The sequence below is a fragment of the Embiotoca jacksoni genome, unplaced genomic scaffold (assembly GCF_022577435.1).
Source record: "Embiotoca jacksoni isolate LCO1_2020_lvr unplaced genomic scaffold, fEmbJac1.0.p SCAF_19, whole genome shotgun sequence".
NCBI classification, from domain to species: Eukaryota; Metazoa; Chordata; class Actinopteri; family Embiotocidae; genus Embiotoca; species Embiotoca jacksoni.
In genome coordinates this window covers 1,875,821-1,890,758 of record NW_027185329.1, presented here as the reverse complement: position 1 = coordinate 1,890,758, position 14,938 = coordinate 1,875,821, and the positions used below count along the sequence as shown (strand labels likewise).

General features: G+C 39.5%; 1 protein-coding gene across 1 annotated transcript; it reads left to right on the top strand.

Annotated features, from left to right (window-relative positions):
- Positions 1-561: 561 nt before the first annotated feature.
- Positions 562-10,655, top strand: rgs5a (regulator of G protein signaling 5a). Its single transcript, XM_069152986.1, has 5 exons — positions 562-674; positions 1,464-1,577; positions 2,996-3,057; positions 6,433-6,599; positions 8,270-10,655. Exons 1-5 carry the CDS (start codon positions 631-633, stop codon positions 8,432-8,434), a joined length of 552 nt encoding a protein of 183 aa, XP_069009087.1. The 5' UTR covers positions 562-630; the 3' UTR covers positions 8,435-10,655.
- The last annotated feature ends 4,283 nt before the right edge of the window (positions 10,656-14,938 follow it).

The window sequence follows — 14,938 nt, the reverse complement described above, 5'->3', positions numbered from 1 at the left end:
CCAAACCTATGTGGATTATTTTCTACGTGCGAATGACCTGTTTGTGTTTAATCACGGCAGCTTTTACAATGTTTGAGCAGTTTATACATTTAAAATTGGCCAATAAACCAACTTGAAATGTTAAAACTTGAAAAAAATGTCAGTCGCAAATGTTGATTTTCAGCAGAACTTTGTGATTTATTGATTGCGTATCAGTGTAAATGCAACATTTGTCAACATTGAACCATTGCAGCACAAAGTAGTAAAATGCCAAAACAAGAAAAGATAGAGTATAAATAAAACCGAACTATATAACCAATGGATGTAAATCCCATCAAGTCACTGACAGGATGTGAAACATCCGCGGTCCTTAATGCGTCCTGCGCAACGGTCCTGGATCTGCTGCTTAATTGAAACCTCAAAGCAGAACAGCCCTTCTCATCTGGAAACCCGCCCTTCCTCTTCCCTGCTCCCTCAGCGGCCCAAAACATTCCCGTCTGATTGGCCGAGCTGTTGGCCCACACCCCAAAGGGTGTCCATATAAAACCCCCCATGGTCTGAACGCCAGAGTCAGAAGGCAAAAAAAGTGACTCTGAGACTCACAGTCTGGCTAAAAACTCCTTTAAGTACTGCAAGTGAAAGAGCCGGAAAATGTGTAAAGGATTAGCTGCCTTACCCCAAACCTGCCTGGAAAGGTGAGACCTGCATCATTACTACATTTAAATATGTTATTCTGCATTGGATCCCAACATGTTGGACTGCACAAAGTGTTTCTAGTCGATCAAAACTCTTGTGTATAATTCTTAGTCAATAGTTTCCATCAGGAAGAACTAAAAAAAAGCAGAAAAAAAAAGTTCCTTTCTATGAACTTCTTACCTTTTCATTCTAATTTCTGTGTTAAAAAGCTTTTTTGACTTCAAGGAGAATATTTCATTTGTTTTCTGGCAGATTTGATGCTACCTTGGAAGTTTCTTTCGCTTTTACTGTTTACAATAATTTGTGCAGATTTCTGAAATTAGTCAAAGAATTGCGATGTGTTGTTTCGGCACTTAAAGCTGACGGGAGGTCAGGCAGGTTTTTTTTTTGTTTTTGTTTTTTTAAATCTGCAGAGTCAAAGACAAAATGTTTCAAGAAGAAAAAAAAAAAAAACTGAAAAAAGCGATTGTGATACATTATGAGTTATGCATAAAGAAGCTCATTTGAATTAATTATGTTGCACCGATTACGAAAAGAACATTTAAAAGCCTCATCATCTACTTTCTTTGGAACTTTATTCCAAAACTACGTAACAAAGCCAGTTTTTATGTTGTGTGAAATGATAAATCAGTTAACTGTCAGGCTTATAAAACAATTAGTGTCTTGTACAAACACAAAAAATACCAGACGTGTTGGCGAGTGGACGATAAACATCGTCCCGAGGCTTTGTTATTTCTTTTGTGTCTGAAGAAGGGTAAAACGAAACACCTCTGCTTTCCGTCACCCAGGGCGAAGGAGATCAAGTCGAAGTTGGGAGTTTTGCTGCAGAAGCCAGAAAATGCCATCGACCTGATCATCCCCTACCCGGAGAAGGTCGAGAAGAAGCCGGAGAAGCTTCAGAAGTGAGTGTTTATCTCCGAGAGAGAGAGACGAGAGTCTGTAAAGTTCAGAGCGATGGTTTTTTTGTGTTTTTTTTTTTTTTTAACTGAACGGTTGCCAGATAAGTGGTGGTGAAGTTGGAGAACAGAGCGGCCCCGTCTCCCCCCTCCTCCCCCGAGCAGGTGATAGATGTCCACATTAGAAGGACGTGAAGCCTCTCCAAACGCTGCGTGGGCTCCGATGTCAGAGTGAAGACGGTACAAAAGCTTCAGATGCTTCAGTTTTATGATGCATTAGCTTGAAGGGTTACACACGGATGAGACTTTAATATGTTTTGGGGGTTTTTTTGGTACTCGACACTTTAAAAGGGGAAATTGAGCAATTTTGTCCTCCTTGGTTTTATTTTTATTTTTTTAACGTTAAGTCCTTGAGCTGAGCCGCTCAAATAAAAACAGTCCGGTGATTTAGTTCGATAAAAAGCAGGATATATATATATATTTTTTTTTTTTTTTCAGCTTTGAGGGAGGTTGATGAGTCTGTATTTATTATTCTGGAAACTTGTTTGACTTCTCGATGGGCTCGACGGTAAGTCAGCATGTGGTCGTCAGAGCTGCAGCCCTCCCGCCACTGCGGTTGATATTGAACATTTGCATGCGGCCACACGGCTCCAGTTTCTCTTGTTATTCTGTCGGAACAGAGCGAGTTTGTGAAAGCTGCCAGTATTGCCCTATATTATTCTCCATTAATCCATTTGATTTGAGCTTCTAAATTTTGCACATCACTGTGGAAATGTTCCACTCTTCGTCCCAGCACTGTTCACCTGGGGTATACTTTTTTTTTTCTTTCTTTCTTTCCAGCTAACTTTTGAACGCGACGAACGTTGTTTCAGGACCACGTTTCATCTTCCTCTTTGAACTTGTTGTACGTTTTCAGCTCCCCCCGCGATCGGCTCAGCACGTATATCGGATTCAATCTCACGGAAATGTTTTCCAGACTTAAATCTTTGAGCAGAAACTTCAGATCAAAAGGTTTTAGTGAAACTAGAAACTTTCAGTTTGTCTATCAAAGGTTGAAAACAAAGAGGTTAAGCCGATGCGTCTTTCCAATCAGCCAGGCACCAACAAAATGAAAATTGCTTTCGCTGAAGCTTATTGTCATCAAATCTCTCCTAATAAATACTTCAAATCATGACTCATTTAAAATGTTAATGTATTGCTCAACAGTTTTTGCATTGTGCTAAAGGTAGTTGTGTAGCTTCAAATAGTATCCACGACTAACTCCAGATTTAAGTCGTTAGTCTAAGTGCAAAAACATTTTTCTCACATTATGGCAGTTAAGCGCTCTACCAGGAAAGTCTTGTGAGCTCTTGGGACACTTTTAACCAGTTTTCTTTTCTAATCTTCCTGACTTAACTGAGGTATTTAATGTTCTTTTTGTGCAGGCCAACTCCTGACGAGGCTGCTCAGTGGCGTGAGAATCTGGACCGAGTCCTGAACAACAGCTGTAGGTCTCACCTCTCTCACTCTCGCTCACACAGACACACACACAAAACACACACTTATTTGTATCACTTACTGTTGGGGGACATTGCATTGACCTACGTTAATTCCCTGGAAACTTTTGTCTTGCGGAAACATCCCAAAGCCGCAGACTAAACCCCAATTTAAAACCACAAACTTTAACCTCAAAGTTCAGTTTTGTTCCCAGTGAGGGGGAGGAAGGAGGAGGGGGAGGGGTGTGGTGGGGGTCTTACCTCATAATGAAACTGTGACAATAAACTGATGATATTTCCCCATAATCGAATGGCCATAGCAAAGACTTTCAGGTTAATGTGAATGTGATGCGAATAATTGACCAAAATCAAACTCCTGTTTTTTGCATATGATGACTAAAAACACTCAAAGATTTCCAGAACCTCTGAAACTGCTCCTCAGTTTTATGAAGTTGTTTTTTTTCAGCTTTACTAAAAGATGCAAAGTAACTGCTTTACTTTTTTTTTTTTTGACTGGTTAAGGAAGCGGATGTACTCTGCTTTGTCATTTCCCTCCAACCATAATCAGAGAGCAACATTACTTCATACCATCCAAAGTTGGACTCTTTGTTATGTAACAGCCAGCACTTTGGTTTTACTTAAACCTGTGCCAAAGGGAGGAAAAAAAAAAAACATGGCTTCCTCGAGGTGTGTTGTCTGTCTAGTCGACTGTTTAAACAGGTACGTTAAGGGTCTAGTTTCCATAACAGCTGCACAACGTGTGCTGATTAAATATCCGCATGATCTTATCATAGTGTTCTAATTAGAGGACATAGATAAAGACGGGGATGATTTGTTTTATTATTGTCTCTAATGAATTTTGTGCATCCACACTGGGCTGCCAAGACAATAAAAAAACAGCACAAGCATTTTCCCCATGGAAATAAAAAAGCCCAAAATTAAAGAAAACCAAGCCATATAAGTTACATCGATGTTCAGACATCCTTATTGGCAACGAATTCCTCAAGTTACAAAATAATGCACCTGAATGGTACAACCACAATGCATCTCTCTGATGCAAATAGATGCAATATAAACATTCATTCTGACACGTGATTAAATAGTTGACGACCACACGTCCACAAAAAAAAAAAAAAAAAAAAAGGTCCCTGACATACAACTGTTACATAATGATGTAATTTGCAGAGGATTGGGTCATCGGGAGGCCGTTTAGATGTAAGAAAAACATAAGCGTGGCTTAAAGAGGGTGGAAAAACACTTTTACAAACAACCCCGCATACCTGAGGCTCTACTGTTTACCTCGCAGGTTGCTCAGGAGCCCTGAGAAGCAGCAACACTCATGATTAATCCTCACGGTATTTAGCCGTACATGTAAACTCTCCTGCTTAAAAAAAAGAGTCCCCTAAGTTGCCTCTTTGCAGACTCGCTTACGGACGTTAGCGACCCTCTGATACGTGGAGCGGAGAGCCAAAACATTCCCTCCGCGGAGCTCGGTGGGTGGTAAGAGGACGTGTTAAGTGGCCCCTTCAGCGTGGTCGAGGGCAGATATATATATATATATATATTTTTTTATATATATAAATATATATATACTCTCCAGTGTTTCTGCACGCTCCAAAAGAACGCACATCTGCATTGGCCCCCTCAAAGGTTACGCGTGTTATGGTACCATCTCCAGGGAGAAGTCTAAATGATTCCACCCGCTGCTGATTTATTGCACGGCTGCTTCTAAACTGCGGCGCCGTGATTATTTATCTACACAAGGCTTCTTTTTTTTTTTTGCATGAGCATTATTCTGTATGTCTCCCCCCTCCCCCCCCCCCCCCTTTGTTAAATTCCCATGGGACCGTCTGAGTTATTTCCTCTTGTATACGCGGCGCTACTGCCCTTCTTGGAAATTGCAAAACGCGATGTATGTTATGCAACAGGAAAACAGATCATGTATGGCGACTCTGAGGTCAAGAGGTTGCATCGGATAAAAAATTTTGCTGAAAATCGGGCAAAAGAATTCCTGATAGATCTGTAAACAAATCCTAAAATCACAAAAAACCAACACAAACAGCTTGTCATCAGTGCCTGTATGTATGTATGTATGTATGTATGTGTGTGTGTGTGTGTGTGTGTGTGTGTGCTTTTCTTTTTTGTGTGTCCTTGTGCTACAGCTTGATTGCGACTCCATGCTATTTTGAAAACCGAACTCGCCATTAAGATGGAAGATAAAAGCTCCAGAGGCCACAGCAGGACGCTTATCATCAGCAGCACATGCTCCTGCAGACAATGGGACCTTTCACGGGGCATTGTGTAAACATCACAATGATCCTCGATGAAATGACTGTTGTTTTATCAAGCCTTATTTTGGGATAACTACTGGGCTTTTGTATTTGTCCAAATATAAACGTTTGTTTCTTTTTCTTTTCTTTTTTTCATACATCCCTGAAAGGTATTCGTCTGTTTACAATGTGTTGTTATTTCTATAAGTGCTTGTGGAGCTTTAAAGAAGTCCGCTGGACAATTTTTGTTCCAACATCACAGCACTACAATGGAAAAAGGTGTGGTAGAAAAAAAAAATCTGTTTGCTCATTACAGGTGTATCATAAAAAATATTTTATCTGAGTTTTTTTTTTATTTGGGACCAGGTCTTCCTTCAGATTCATATTAATTTTATAATTAATTTCACAAAATATACTGAAGGATTGTGGTGCCTATTTTATTTAGTCAAGCAGTGCCCATACAAAGATCTAAATTTTAAATGAAAATGTATGATGTGACTTCAATTTAATTCCTTCTGCAGCCATGTTAAATGCAAAACAATTTTCTAAATAATAATAATAATAATAGCAGTTTTAATGGGTGAAAGATGTTAATTTAGCAGAGGAGCAGATGGGTCCGATAATTAATAGGTTGAAAACCCGGCAATACTACGTCCCGCCCACCGATAACCGTAACCTGACTGCACCACAGGCCTGTCAAGCAAACAGACACGCCTCAAAAAACATATTTTTGAGGCTTATTTTATAATTACTGACAGGATTATTTTCAGATGGATCACCAGAACACTAATCTGGAAGAGTAAATTTAGCGAATGACATCCAGAATTTCATGAGAAGTTGAATGGGAGTCAATGGAGCCGGAGGCTTTTTGGAGCCGACCTCTGGTGGCATTCGGCGGTATTGCAGCTTAAAGCACTTCTGCATTGGCCTCATTTTTCGGAGCCAGAAGCTACGAACAATTTTATTTACAGTCAATGAGTGTTACGGTTATCTCAGTTTAGTTATGTATTTCCCTTTTCGTTACTTTAGTTCAAATTGCCAGCATGTTTCCTCAGTAAAAATGCACACCAGCAAACGGGTTTAACGGCTCTAACGTCCCCTATCTCTCCCCATCAGATGGTGTTGTTGCTTTCCGCAGCTTCCTGCAGTCCGAGTTCAGTGACGAGAACGTCGAGTTCTGGATGGCCTGCGAGGACTTCAAGAAGACCAAGAACTTCGTGAAGATGTCCACCAAGGCCAAGAAGATCTACGAGGACTTCATCCAGTCTGACGGACCCAGAGAGGTCAGAGACTCCTCCCCTTTTTTATATCAACTCAACTCCACGAGGAATATAAATAGTTCACCCTTAAATTAATATGTAGTTTGCTTGGCGTGACGAGCACCAAAACTGGTTCGCCTCGGTCAGCTACAATCTCATACTTAAAAGAATTTAGTCTGAGACAAATTAAGTCTATTCATTCTTAAAGTTGACTTTGATGCTGCCAATTATGCACTTCTAAAATTAACCACACTTACAAAGTAGTTTAATAAATGCAGAGCAGCCCAGTCTCACGTCAAAATGTGTAAAACCTACATTGGTCCACTGCAAAATGTAGTACTTTCACAATAAAAGCTCAAAAACTGTAAGATGCATACATTTCAACTCAACTTCAACTTTAATGTCAATCCACCATATGATATACAGATAGATTGAAATATTGACTCTCACAGTCTCACGGTGTGCAAAATAAAAAGATAAAATGAAAAAATTATAAATATGTAACAAGAAAAAACAAGAAAACAGACAACAACCACAGCGGCGCTAAACTGCAATATATACAATAAGTACAATGTGGTGCAAAAGTTCAGACTTTATGGGGCAAGGAGGAGTGGGTGGTTCAAGACTTTGTGTTTTGAATCCGTGAGAAAGAAAAAAAATATTTTTGGATTTACATAAAATAATATAAATAAGTAAACTTTGACAATGTATCTAACCTACGTATAAGTCACGCGATGTTACGTTATATTTTCCTAAACGTAACCAAACTGCAGACTTCGTTTGACAGTCACATGACGTGGACGTGATCGAAAGGAACAAGCCAAAGGAAAAACGTAGGAATCGTACAATTTGTGAGTTTTATTGTAAAACTTGGACCGACGTAGCTGCTGCACACTTTAATGTTAGACTTCGTTGTCGTGGCTTTTTTTTTTTTCTTTTATCGTATTTTATCTTGTTCGTGTTCTACATGTTGAGTTGAAAGAAAACAGGTGATGAAAGTAATACAATCCGGATTTCATAGTTTAATCCTGGAAAGCTCACCATGCACTCAAAGAGTTAAAGAGACGTACAAAACGGAGACAAGCTTTGACATTTGTATACGCGTGAAGGAGAGAGGGTCTTGAAAAACAGGCGCACTGAAGTACAGTGCAGACGGAGAATGAAGCAAGACGCGAGCGGACGAACACACTTTATTAATCTGCGTAAGGGACTTCATTTCAGAGGCAAATATTGTTCTTTTGACTAAACTGCAGCTATCAAAGTGATTATAGTTAGTTTATCTAATTGAGGGAATAGTTTGACATTTTTCCAAATATTTTTCTTCCATTTTTATGTCAATAACTGGGTTTGTGGCTTCTATGGAACTACTTCGGTGTCAGATGCAGCAACAACCGATTAAGATTTGACAAATAACAGCCCGACTTCATGAATTCAAAGCTGAAACAAGCAGCGAGTAATCAAATATTACAATAACACTACTGCCTGAAATAGCACAATGATGACATGGAAATATCTTCCTCTTCATCTCCCTGAGCTCCCGCTTCTCACAGATTCCCACGTCACCATGTCATCAGTATTCATGTTTCCTTCAACGCGAGCCCTTTTCTTCTTCTTCTTCTTCATCATCCTCACTTTACTTGCTCCTGACAGCAGATCTTATCCCCTCCTGCCCCCCCCCCCCTCTCCTCCGACAGGTGAACATCGATCACTTCACCAAGGATGTGACCCTGAGAAACCTGGTGGATCTCTCCCCCGCGACCTTTGACCTGGCCCAGAAGAGGATCTTCGCCCTGATGGAGAAGGACTCCTTCGGCCGCTTCCTGCGGTCCGAGCAGTACCAGGAGCTCCTGGTCAACTAAAAGCCTGAGCAGGAGGAGGGAGGTGGCGGTGGGGGATGGGGAGAGCGGGAAGGTGGGGAGATTTCAAACAGCAGTAGGTTCACATAAAAAAAAAAAAAAAAAAAAAAAAAAAAATTTAAATACCCAGAGAACAACTGATGGTTTTAAATTAAATATTTCTTAATAAACTACCATTGTGTAAGACAGCTTGAAGACTTTTATTTTGAAAATCCAAATCCAAAGAGACAAAATTAATACTTCACAATTTGATGTCGGACTTAGACTGCCTTTTGAAATAGCTCCACCTCCCCACCTACCACACACACACACACACACACACACACACACACACACTCCTGAAGTTCCATCCTAATGAGGTCACGCCGACATGTAGCTTTGTCAGACCTTGAGACGGCGTCATCATTACGTGTAAACTGACGTCACGCATCTTGCAGCATATTCATAGCACTTTCTGACACAGAGCGGAAACAACGTCATCAAAAAGGACATCATTTGGTAGTTGGTGATATGTAAATGAACCGGGCGAGAAGAAGATACCAGTTTATTTTCTTTTAACACCTTCACCATCAACAAACATCGTACAATTACGTCGAATTAAATTTGTTAAGGTGCTCCGTCCTCATTAAAGCAGAGCCTGTCTGATAGTCTTAACAAGCCAAATCCAGCACTTAGAGCCTCATTTTAGGGCTTTTTTTTGGTCTATTTTGCTGCCGTCTCTAAATTATATCATTTCATGATGACTACATTAATAATTAACTTCACTCGCATTAACTAAACGTCTGCTGTGTGTCACGTCAACACCCAAAAGGTAGCTTCGCTTAGCTCACCTGTGTCTTGAACACGGCCGTGCCTTAATGTAAAACTGATATAGCTGGTGGATTGTTTTCAATGCAAAAGCAAACTTTAATTGTAGGTCACATTGTAAACTAAAATTAAACAAAATAACCAGATTTAAAACATTTTTTTAAAAAGGTTTCTTAAAGGAACATAGTCTCAAGTCTGTTCTGTGAATGTGAAACAACAGCGAACAGTTAGCTTAGCTTAGCATAAAGACCTGACTTCAAGGTTCAGAAATCAGTGGACTCCCTGAATTATATCCAGCACGGATCAAATATTTGATCCTTTTCATAAAAGAATCTGTAACACGGTGGGCTAATTCACAACTAAACGATTTATCACATTGCTTTTTCTTTCTTGTCTGTTCCCACTCCATCACACTTAAATAGACACAAGATGATTTGTATTGTAGTACAACCAAGTGACTGTCATTCCTTTGAGAGCAGTGCTGGGTGTATAGTTGGCACGGTGGAATACAGCTCCTCAGCTACCACTAAAACTGCAAGTTGCTAAGATGGGAAAATCAAGTAGGAGGGAATCTCAGACAAAAAGAGAAGTAAACAGAGCAGCGGTTTTAAACAGAGAAAGGTCTTTTTCCCACGTGATATTACCAAATATGAATGAATGCATGCTGAGTCACCAACAACAACAAAAAAAAAGATCTGGTTTTAGTGCAAGTTCGCCAGAGAATTACGAACACATGGGAGGCATAACTCGCAAGTTTTATCCAGCATCAGTGAGGAAATTTCAGAGCAGCATTACAGTCAGACATGTACGTACAGAATCAGTTAATAAATATGTGCTTTTCATTTTATTTTCCGGGTTTAAACTTTATACTTTCAACCACAATCACTCCTTTTATTGTGTAACAAAACACTGGTAATCACCAAATTACATGAGGCTGAAACATATACAGATGTGTGCAATGTTTAATATTTACTCTTGTCTGATTTTTTTATATCCAACAAAAGCATATTATGACAACTATTATATATATTCAGCATTTTACAAGTCCTTATTGTTCCCCAAAATGCAAATACGCCACATAAAAATAAACAGATCAGGAGATCAGCGGTGACATATTTTCAAACTTTTCAACCCATTAATACAAATGTTGAATGTATTGCTGTAAAGCGCCAGAAAAATATGTGAAAATACTTCATATTTATATCGGTTTAAGTCGGCATTGACGAGAGGTTTAGTACGGCACAGATTGGCCAGTCTGGTGTCGTCACCTGAAGTTGTCATCAATCAAAAATCAACATCATAGAAAACTAAATAAAAAATCAATAAGGGCTTTGACAGTGCTGAGTATGCATTATTGAATGTAGCCGTTGCATGTACCTTTTTGGAGTCGATCCCATAAAAATATATATGCATACAATTCCTGAAGATGTATTTATTTATACGTGTAAATGTCTACTAAGTTATTCTAAAATACAACAATGGAAATCCTGATTTATTTATTTTTTTCAATGGAGAGCTGCCAAGGACTCTTCCCGGAGTCTTTTCACTGTTATAAAAGAAGAAACATCCGACTTTCAATTGTCACTTTGTTTTTCTTCATTCGATACCGATTTATATTGTTCGTTTACATAAAAAAAAAAAAAAAAAAAAATCATTACTTCTTAAGATTGCAATGAAAAACTAGCACATACAGCATTATTTTAAATTTGTTGCACCACATCAGGTGACAACAAAAAAATAAAATAAAAAGACTAGTACCAAACATCTGCATCCAAATAGAAAGTACTAGTTCTGTTTGTCGATGACAGACAAGTCAAACTGAAGAGAAACCGAAGGCAAAGCCCTCAAACTGTCAAAGGAAAATATCTGTATGAAAATAGATAAGTTTACAAATTCACGTCCTCTTTTTTTTTTTTTTTTTTTTAAATCCCTCTTCAAAATAAACAAGTTGTCCTAAAGGATAAAAGCTGCATCTGAAAAGTAAAGTTGGGTCGGCGATGAGCGAAGATCGGAGCGGAAACAGATGCAGCCGAGGAGCCGGCTGCCAACACAAACAATGTCAGAAGTTCGCATGGACGCATCCGTTACAAACCGCGCTTCTTAGAAATACATGGAAAAAGGTCAGATGGCTTTTCGGTCCCCGAAGGAGGTTAGCAACATTTCTGACAAATGGTTTTTTTTTTGTTTTGTTTTGTTTTTTTTAACGTGGACGGGTCGCTGTCGCATTTTCCAGAAATTATTTCATAGCCCACAAAGTGTCTATTCAGGTTCTTAAAAAAAAAACGTAATACTCATACAAATAGATACTTATGAGCAAATATGACTCAAATTAAACACTCAGATATTCTGATTACAACCTCTGCCAATCTGCTTTACTTATTTCACCACACACGTTATCTGATTCTCCTCCAAAGTGGCAGAAGATGAAGATGAATCTCCCTCTGACAGGATTAAATGATAAGGTTTTGAGCGATAAGCTTCTCGCTGAATGATTTGTTTCTTTTGCTTCGCCAGCAGTAAAGATTAAACCTGTCAGCAGAAGCAAGCCCTGCAGACATTTCCATTTTTTTTTTCTCCTGTATTAAAAACAGCGATCAAATTTGAGATTAAATAGAAAAAAAAGATCACATTATATCTGATGTAAATCTGTGGGATTCAGCATAGACGTCAATATAGAAAGTCGCCGACTAGACTTGAGGGGGGGGGGGGAAAAGCAGATTTGCGCTCCTCAAACTCCCAAATAGTCTTTGGTTGATGGATTAAGATTATAAAACTATACAGCTGCTGTTTGTTTGCTCAAGCGTCATTAAAAAGGCAGAGGGCGTGGGTGCCGCGGCATCGGTGAGCTCACAGGAAGCCCGATCGCTCACTTTTAGTTCCCCATTTAAGAAAAGGCCATGTTCGACGAGACGTCGACAAAAAAAATAAAACATTACGGCAAAAATAGGAAGTAAAAGTTCTCATGACTTCAGGCCTTCTTTTTATACACTTTTGAGGTCCAGAGGTCTGAGCGGTTATTTAACTGCTTGTTTAAGATTTTGGAGTTAAGATGCAATCAGCTGCTTCGAATGCTGCCAATTGTTTTCACATCTGATGACCGATGATGCCCTCGAAGGGATTTTTTTTTTTCTGACACATGTGGGAGGGAGCGCACGACATTATGCTGGGCGGAGCACGGTTGCTAGGTGACCGCCAACAACAATGGACTTTGACTAGTTCCCTTTTTTTTTTTTTTTTAAACAGTGAATATTTACGAGTTTATGAATGAGACAGAAGAGCGCTGAATATCTGATTTAGAAATTTGAAGAAATAAATTGGATTTATGCAGCTTTGATAGTTAAAAAAAATAAGAGAAAGCATGAGAAATGGATGACTGTGGGGCCTTAAGAAGCCAACATGTGACCCGGAGGAGAGGTCAGCATCCAGCTTTCAGTAGTTAATGAGATAAAAACAAACAAAAACAAAATAAAACTGCATTTCATCTTGAAAGCAGACTATTTTTACATCTGCAATATCCAACGTGGGGCTTCATTTGTCACAAGAAGGAGAAGTGGGTGAGGAGTGTTGGAAATAAACATGAGTAATATTTTACATTTAAATATAAGCCCTATAAGTGTTTTTTTTTGTTTTTTTTCATTTTCTACAAATAAAATGGGCTGGTTTTACCACACTGCAGTGAGACCAAGCAGCAACCAGCAGTGACGTCGCCCGTTAGTTTGTGAACGACCGTTACGAAGCCTCGACTTCGGGGTTTGGCCGTCGCCACCTTGCTAGTTTGGACCAGGAAGTGACCATATTTGGGCGAGCTGGGGGAGGAGCGAGCGGTGGATCTGACTCGATCTTATGTGATACTACGTCCCGCCCACCGATAGCCGTTGTTTAGGGGACAACACCGAGATAACTGCTGGAGTCATTGTATTGACTGAGAATTTTATGAGACTAGTTGAATGGGAGTCTATGGAGCCGGAGGTTTTTTGGAGCCAGCCTCTAGTGGCACTCGGTGGTATTGCAGCTTAAGGCACTTCCGCATTGGCCTCATTTTTTAGAGGCGGAAGCTACGTCCCCTTTTATGTACAGTCTGTCTATCTATCTATCTATCTATCTATCTATCTATCTATCTATCTATCTATCTATCTATCTATCTATCTATCTATCTATCTACCTACCTATCTATCTATCTATCAGGGAGAGATAAGAAGGGTTTGTTTTAACTATTTTAATTGAAATGCGTACACTCAAATTCAACATGAAATAAGATGTGTACAAAATTTTGGTCAAAGGTGTAAATGATTGGATATTGGTGAGCAAAATAATAAAAGAAACCTCTCAACGTATGGACCTGTGTCCCAAAGTGATTGTGATGTAAGCTTAATATATTTCTTGTGTGTCTTTTAGCTTTTTAGGTGACAGTCACTGTAATCCAAAATCTGTGTCGACTGTCCTCCAACACGTCTACTTGTAAATACATCCAGACCTGCATTGTACAGACATGGTCATTCTATTGTTTTTCTACTATTTTCACGAGAAATGTTATAAAATAGGTTGATCGGCTGGTGTACAGCATGAGGACGAGGAACTCTCCAATCTGCCTCTTTGCTATCTTAACCCAAACCAGATGGTGTGGAGAGAAACCCCGAGCTAAAAACCCTCAAACTGTGAGTTGACCTACATATGATATTGTAACCATGGAGATGTTGTGTAAATTGTGTAAGAAAAATATAAAACTTTTCTTAAATCACAGTTATTAGAGGCCGAGCATGGCGTGATGCGAAAGCCCTATTATTATCATTATTATTATTATTATTATTATTATTATCATTATTATTCTCAGGTAAATAATTGCATTTTTGGCAGCTTTAACATACTTTAAAAGTCTTGAAACTTAGCACACGCATCAGTCCTGGCGAAAAATTAAGCATTTTAGTTTTTTGCTCGTATTTACAAGGACATCAAACTCAACGTGAAGAAGGTAGAGTGTGTCCATCAGTATCCATGGTGATGGAGAGCGTGGGTGGCGGTTTGCCTGTTGACTCCTACCTCACATTTATAATACGAAGTGCTCTTCACATCTGTGATTGTGACTCAGTGTGTTGTGATAACGGAAGGTGTTTCATTTGCCAGATTCAGTCGTGGCCCACCAGCTGCCCTCGGTTGGTCTCTCTAAACTTCACACCTGCTCCTTATCAGCTCGTCAGCTCCTGACCCGCCAGCCTGCTTGTCCAGCTGCCTCTCATTGTCTCATTAAGCCCTCCTGTATATATAACAGTCACCCCCCACATACACTCTGTTGGATCCTCTGAACCCCTCTGACCCCGAGCTGCTGCTGTCACGGTACTGCTGTCCTTACAGTAATTGCATCACCAGAAATCTCAACGAAGGGGTGGGAAGTCTTTGTCCAGGCCGTTTATATAACGGAGCAGATTTTATTTTCATTAATTGCCTCGGTGCCCTCGTACTTTGCCGCAACTGGCAACCTGTTAACAAAGTCAATATACTAGCAGAGAGGAAATCCAATGACATAATCGGGGTTGGCTAACAAATGACATAAATCTGAGGTTTTAATTTGTTCTATAAACAAGAGTTAAATTTAGTGCTTTATATATTTATTTCTTACCTCATTAACGCAGCTTGGAAAAGGCAGGAAGTCCTCCAATTATCTCAAATAAGGTGCGCAAATTAAACTTCATGTTCCCCAAAGTC

Excerpts from the sequence above, each read along its gene's own strand:
- rgs5a (XM_069152986.1), top strand. The coding sequence starts at position 631 with ATGTGTAAAGGATTAGCTGCCTTACCCCAAACCTGCCTGGAAAG. Across the intron at positions 675-1,463 it reads CCCCAAACCTGCCTGGAAAG|GGCGAAGGAGATCAAGTCGA; the intron begins GTGAGACCTGCA and ends TCCGTCACCCAG. Across the intron at positions 1,578-2,995 it reads AAGCCGGAGAAGCTTCAGAA|GCCAACTCCTGACGAGGCTG; the intron begins GTGAGTGTTTAT and ends CTTTTTGTGCAG.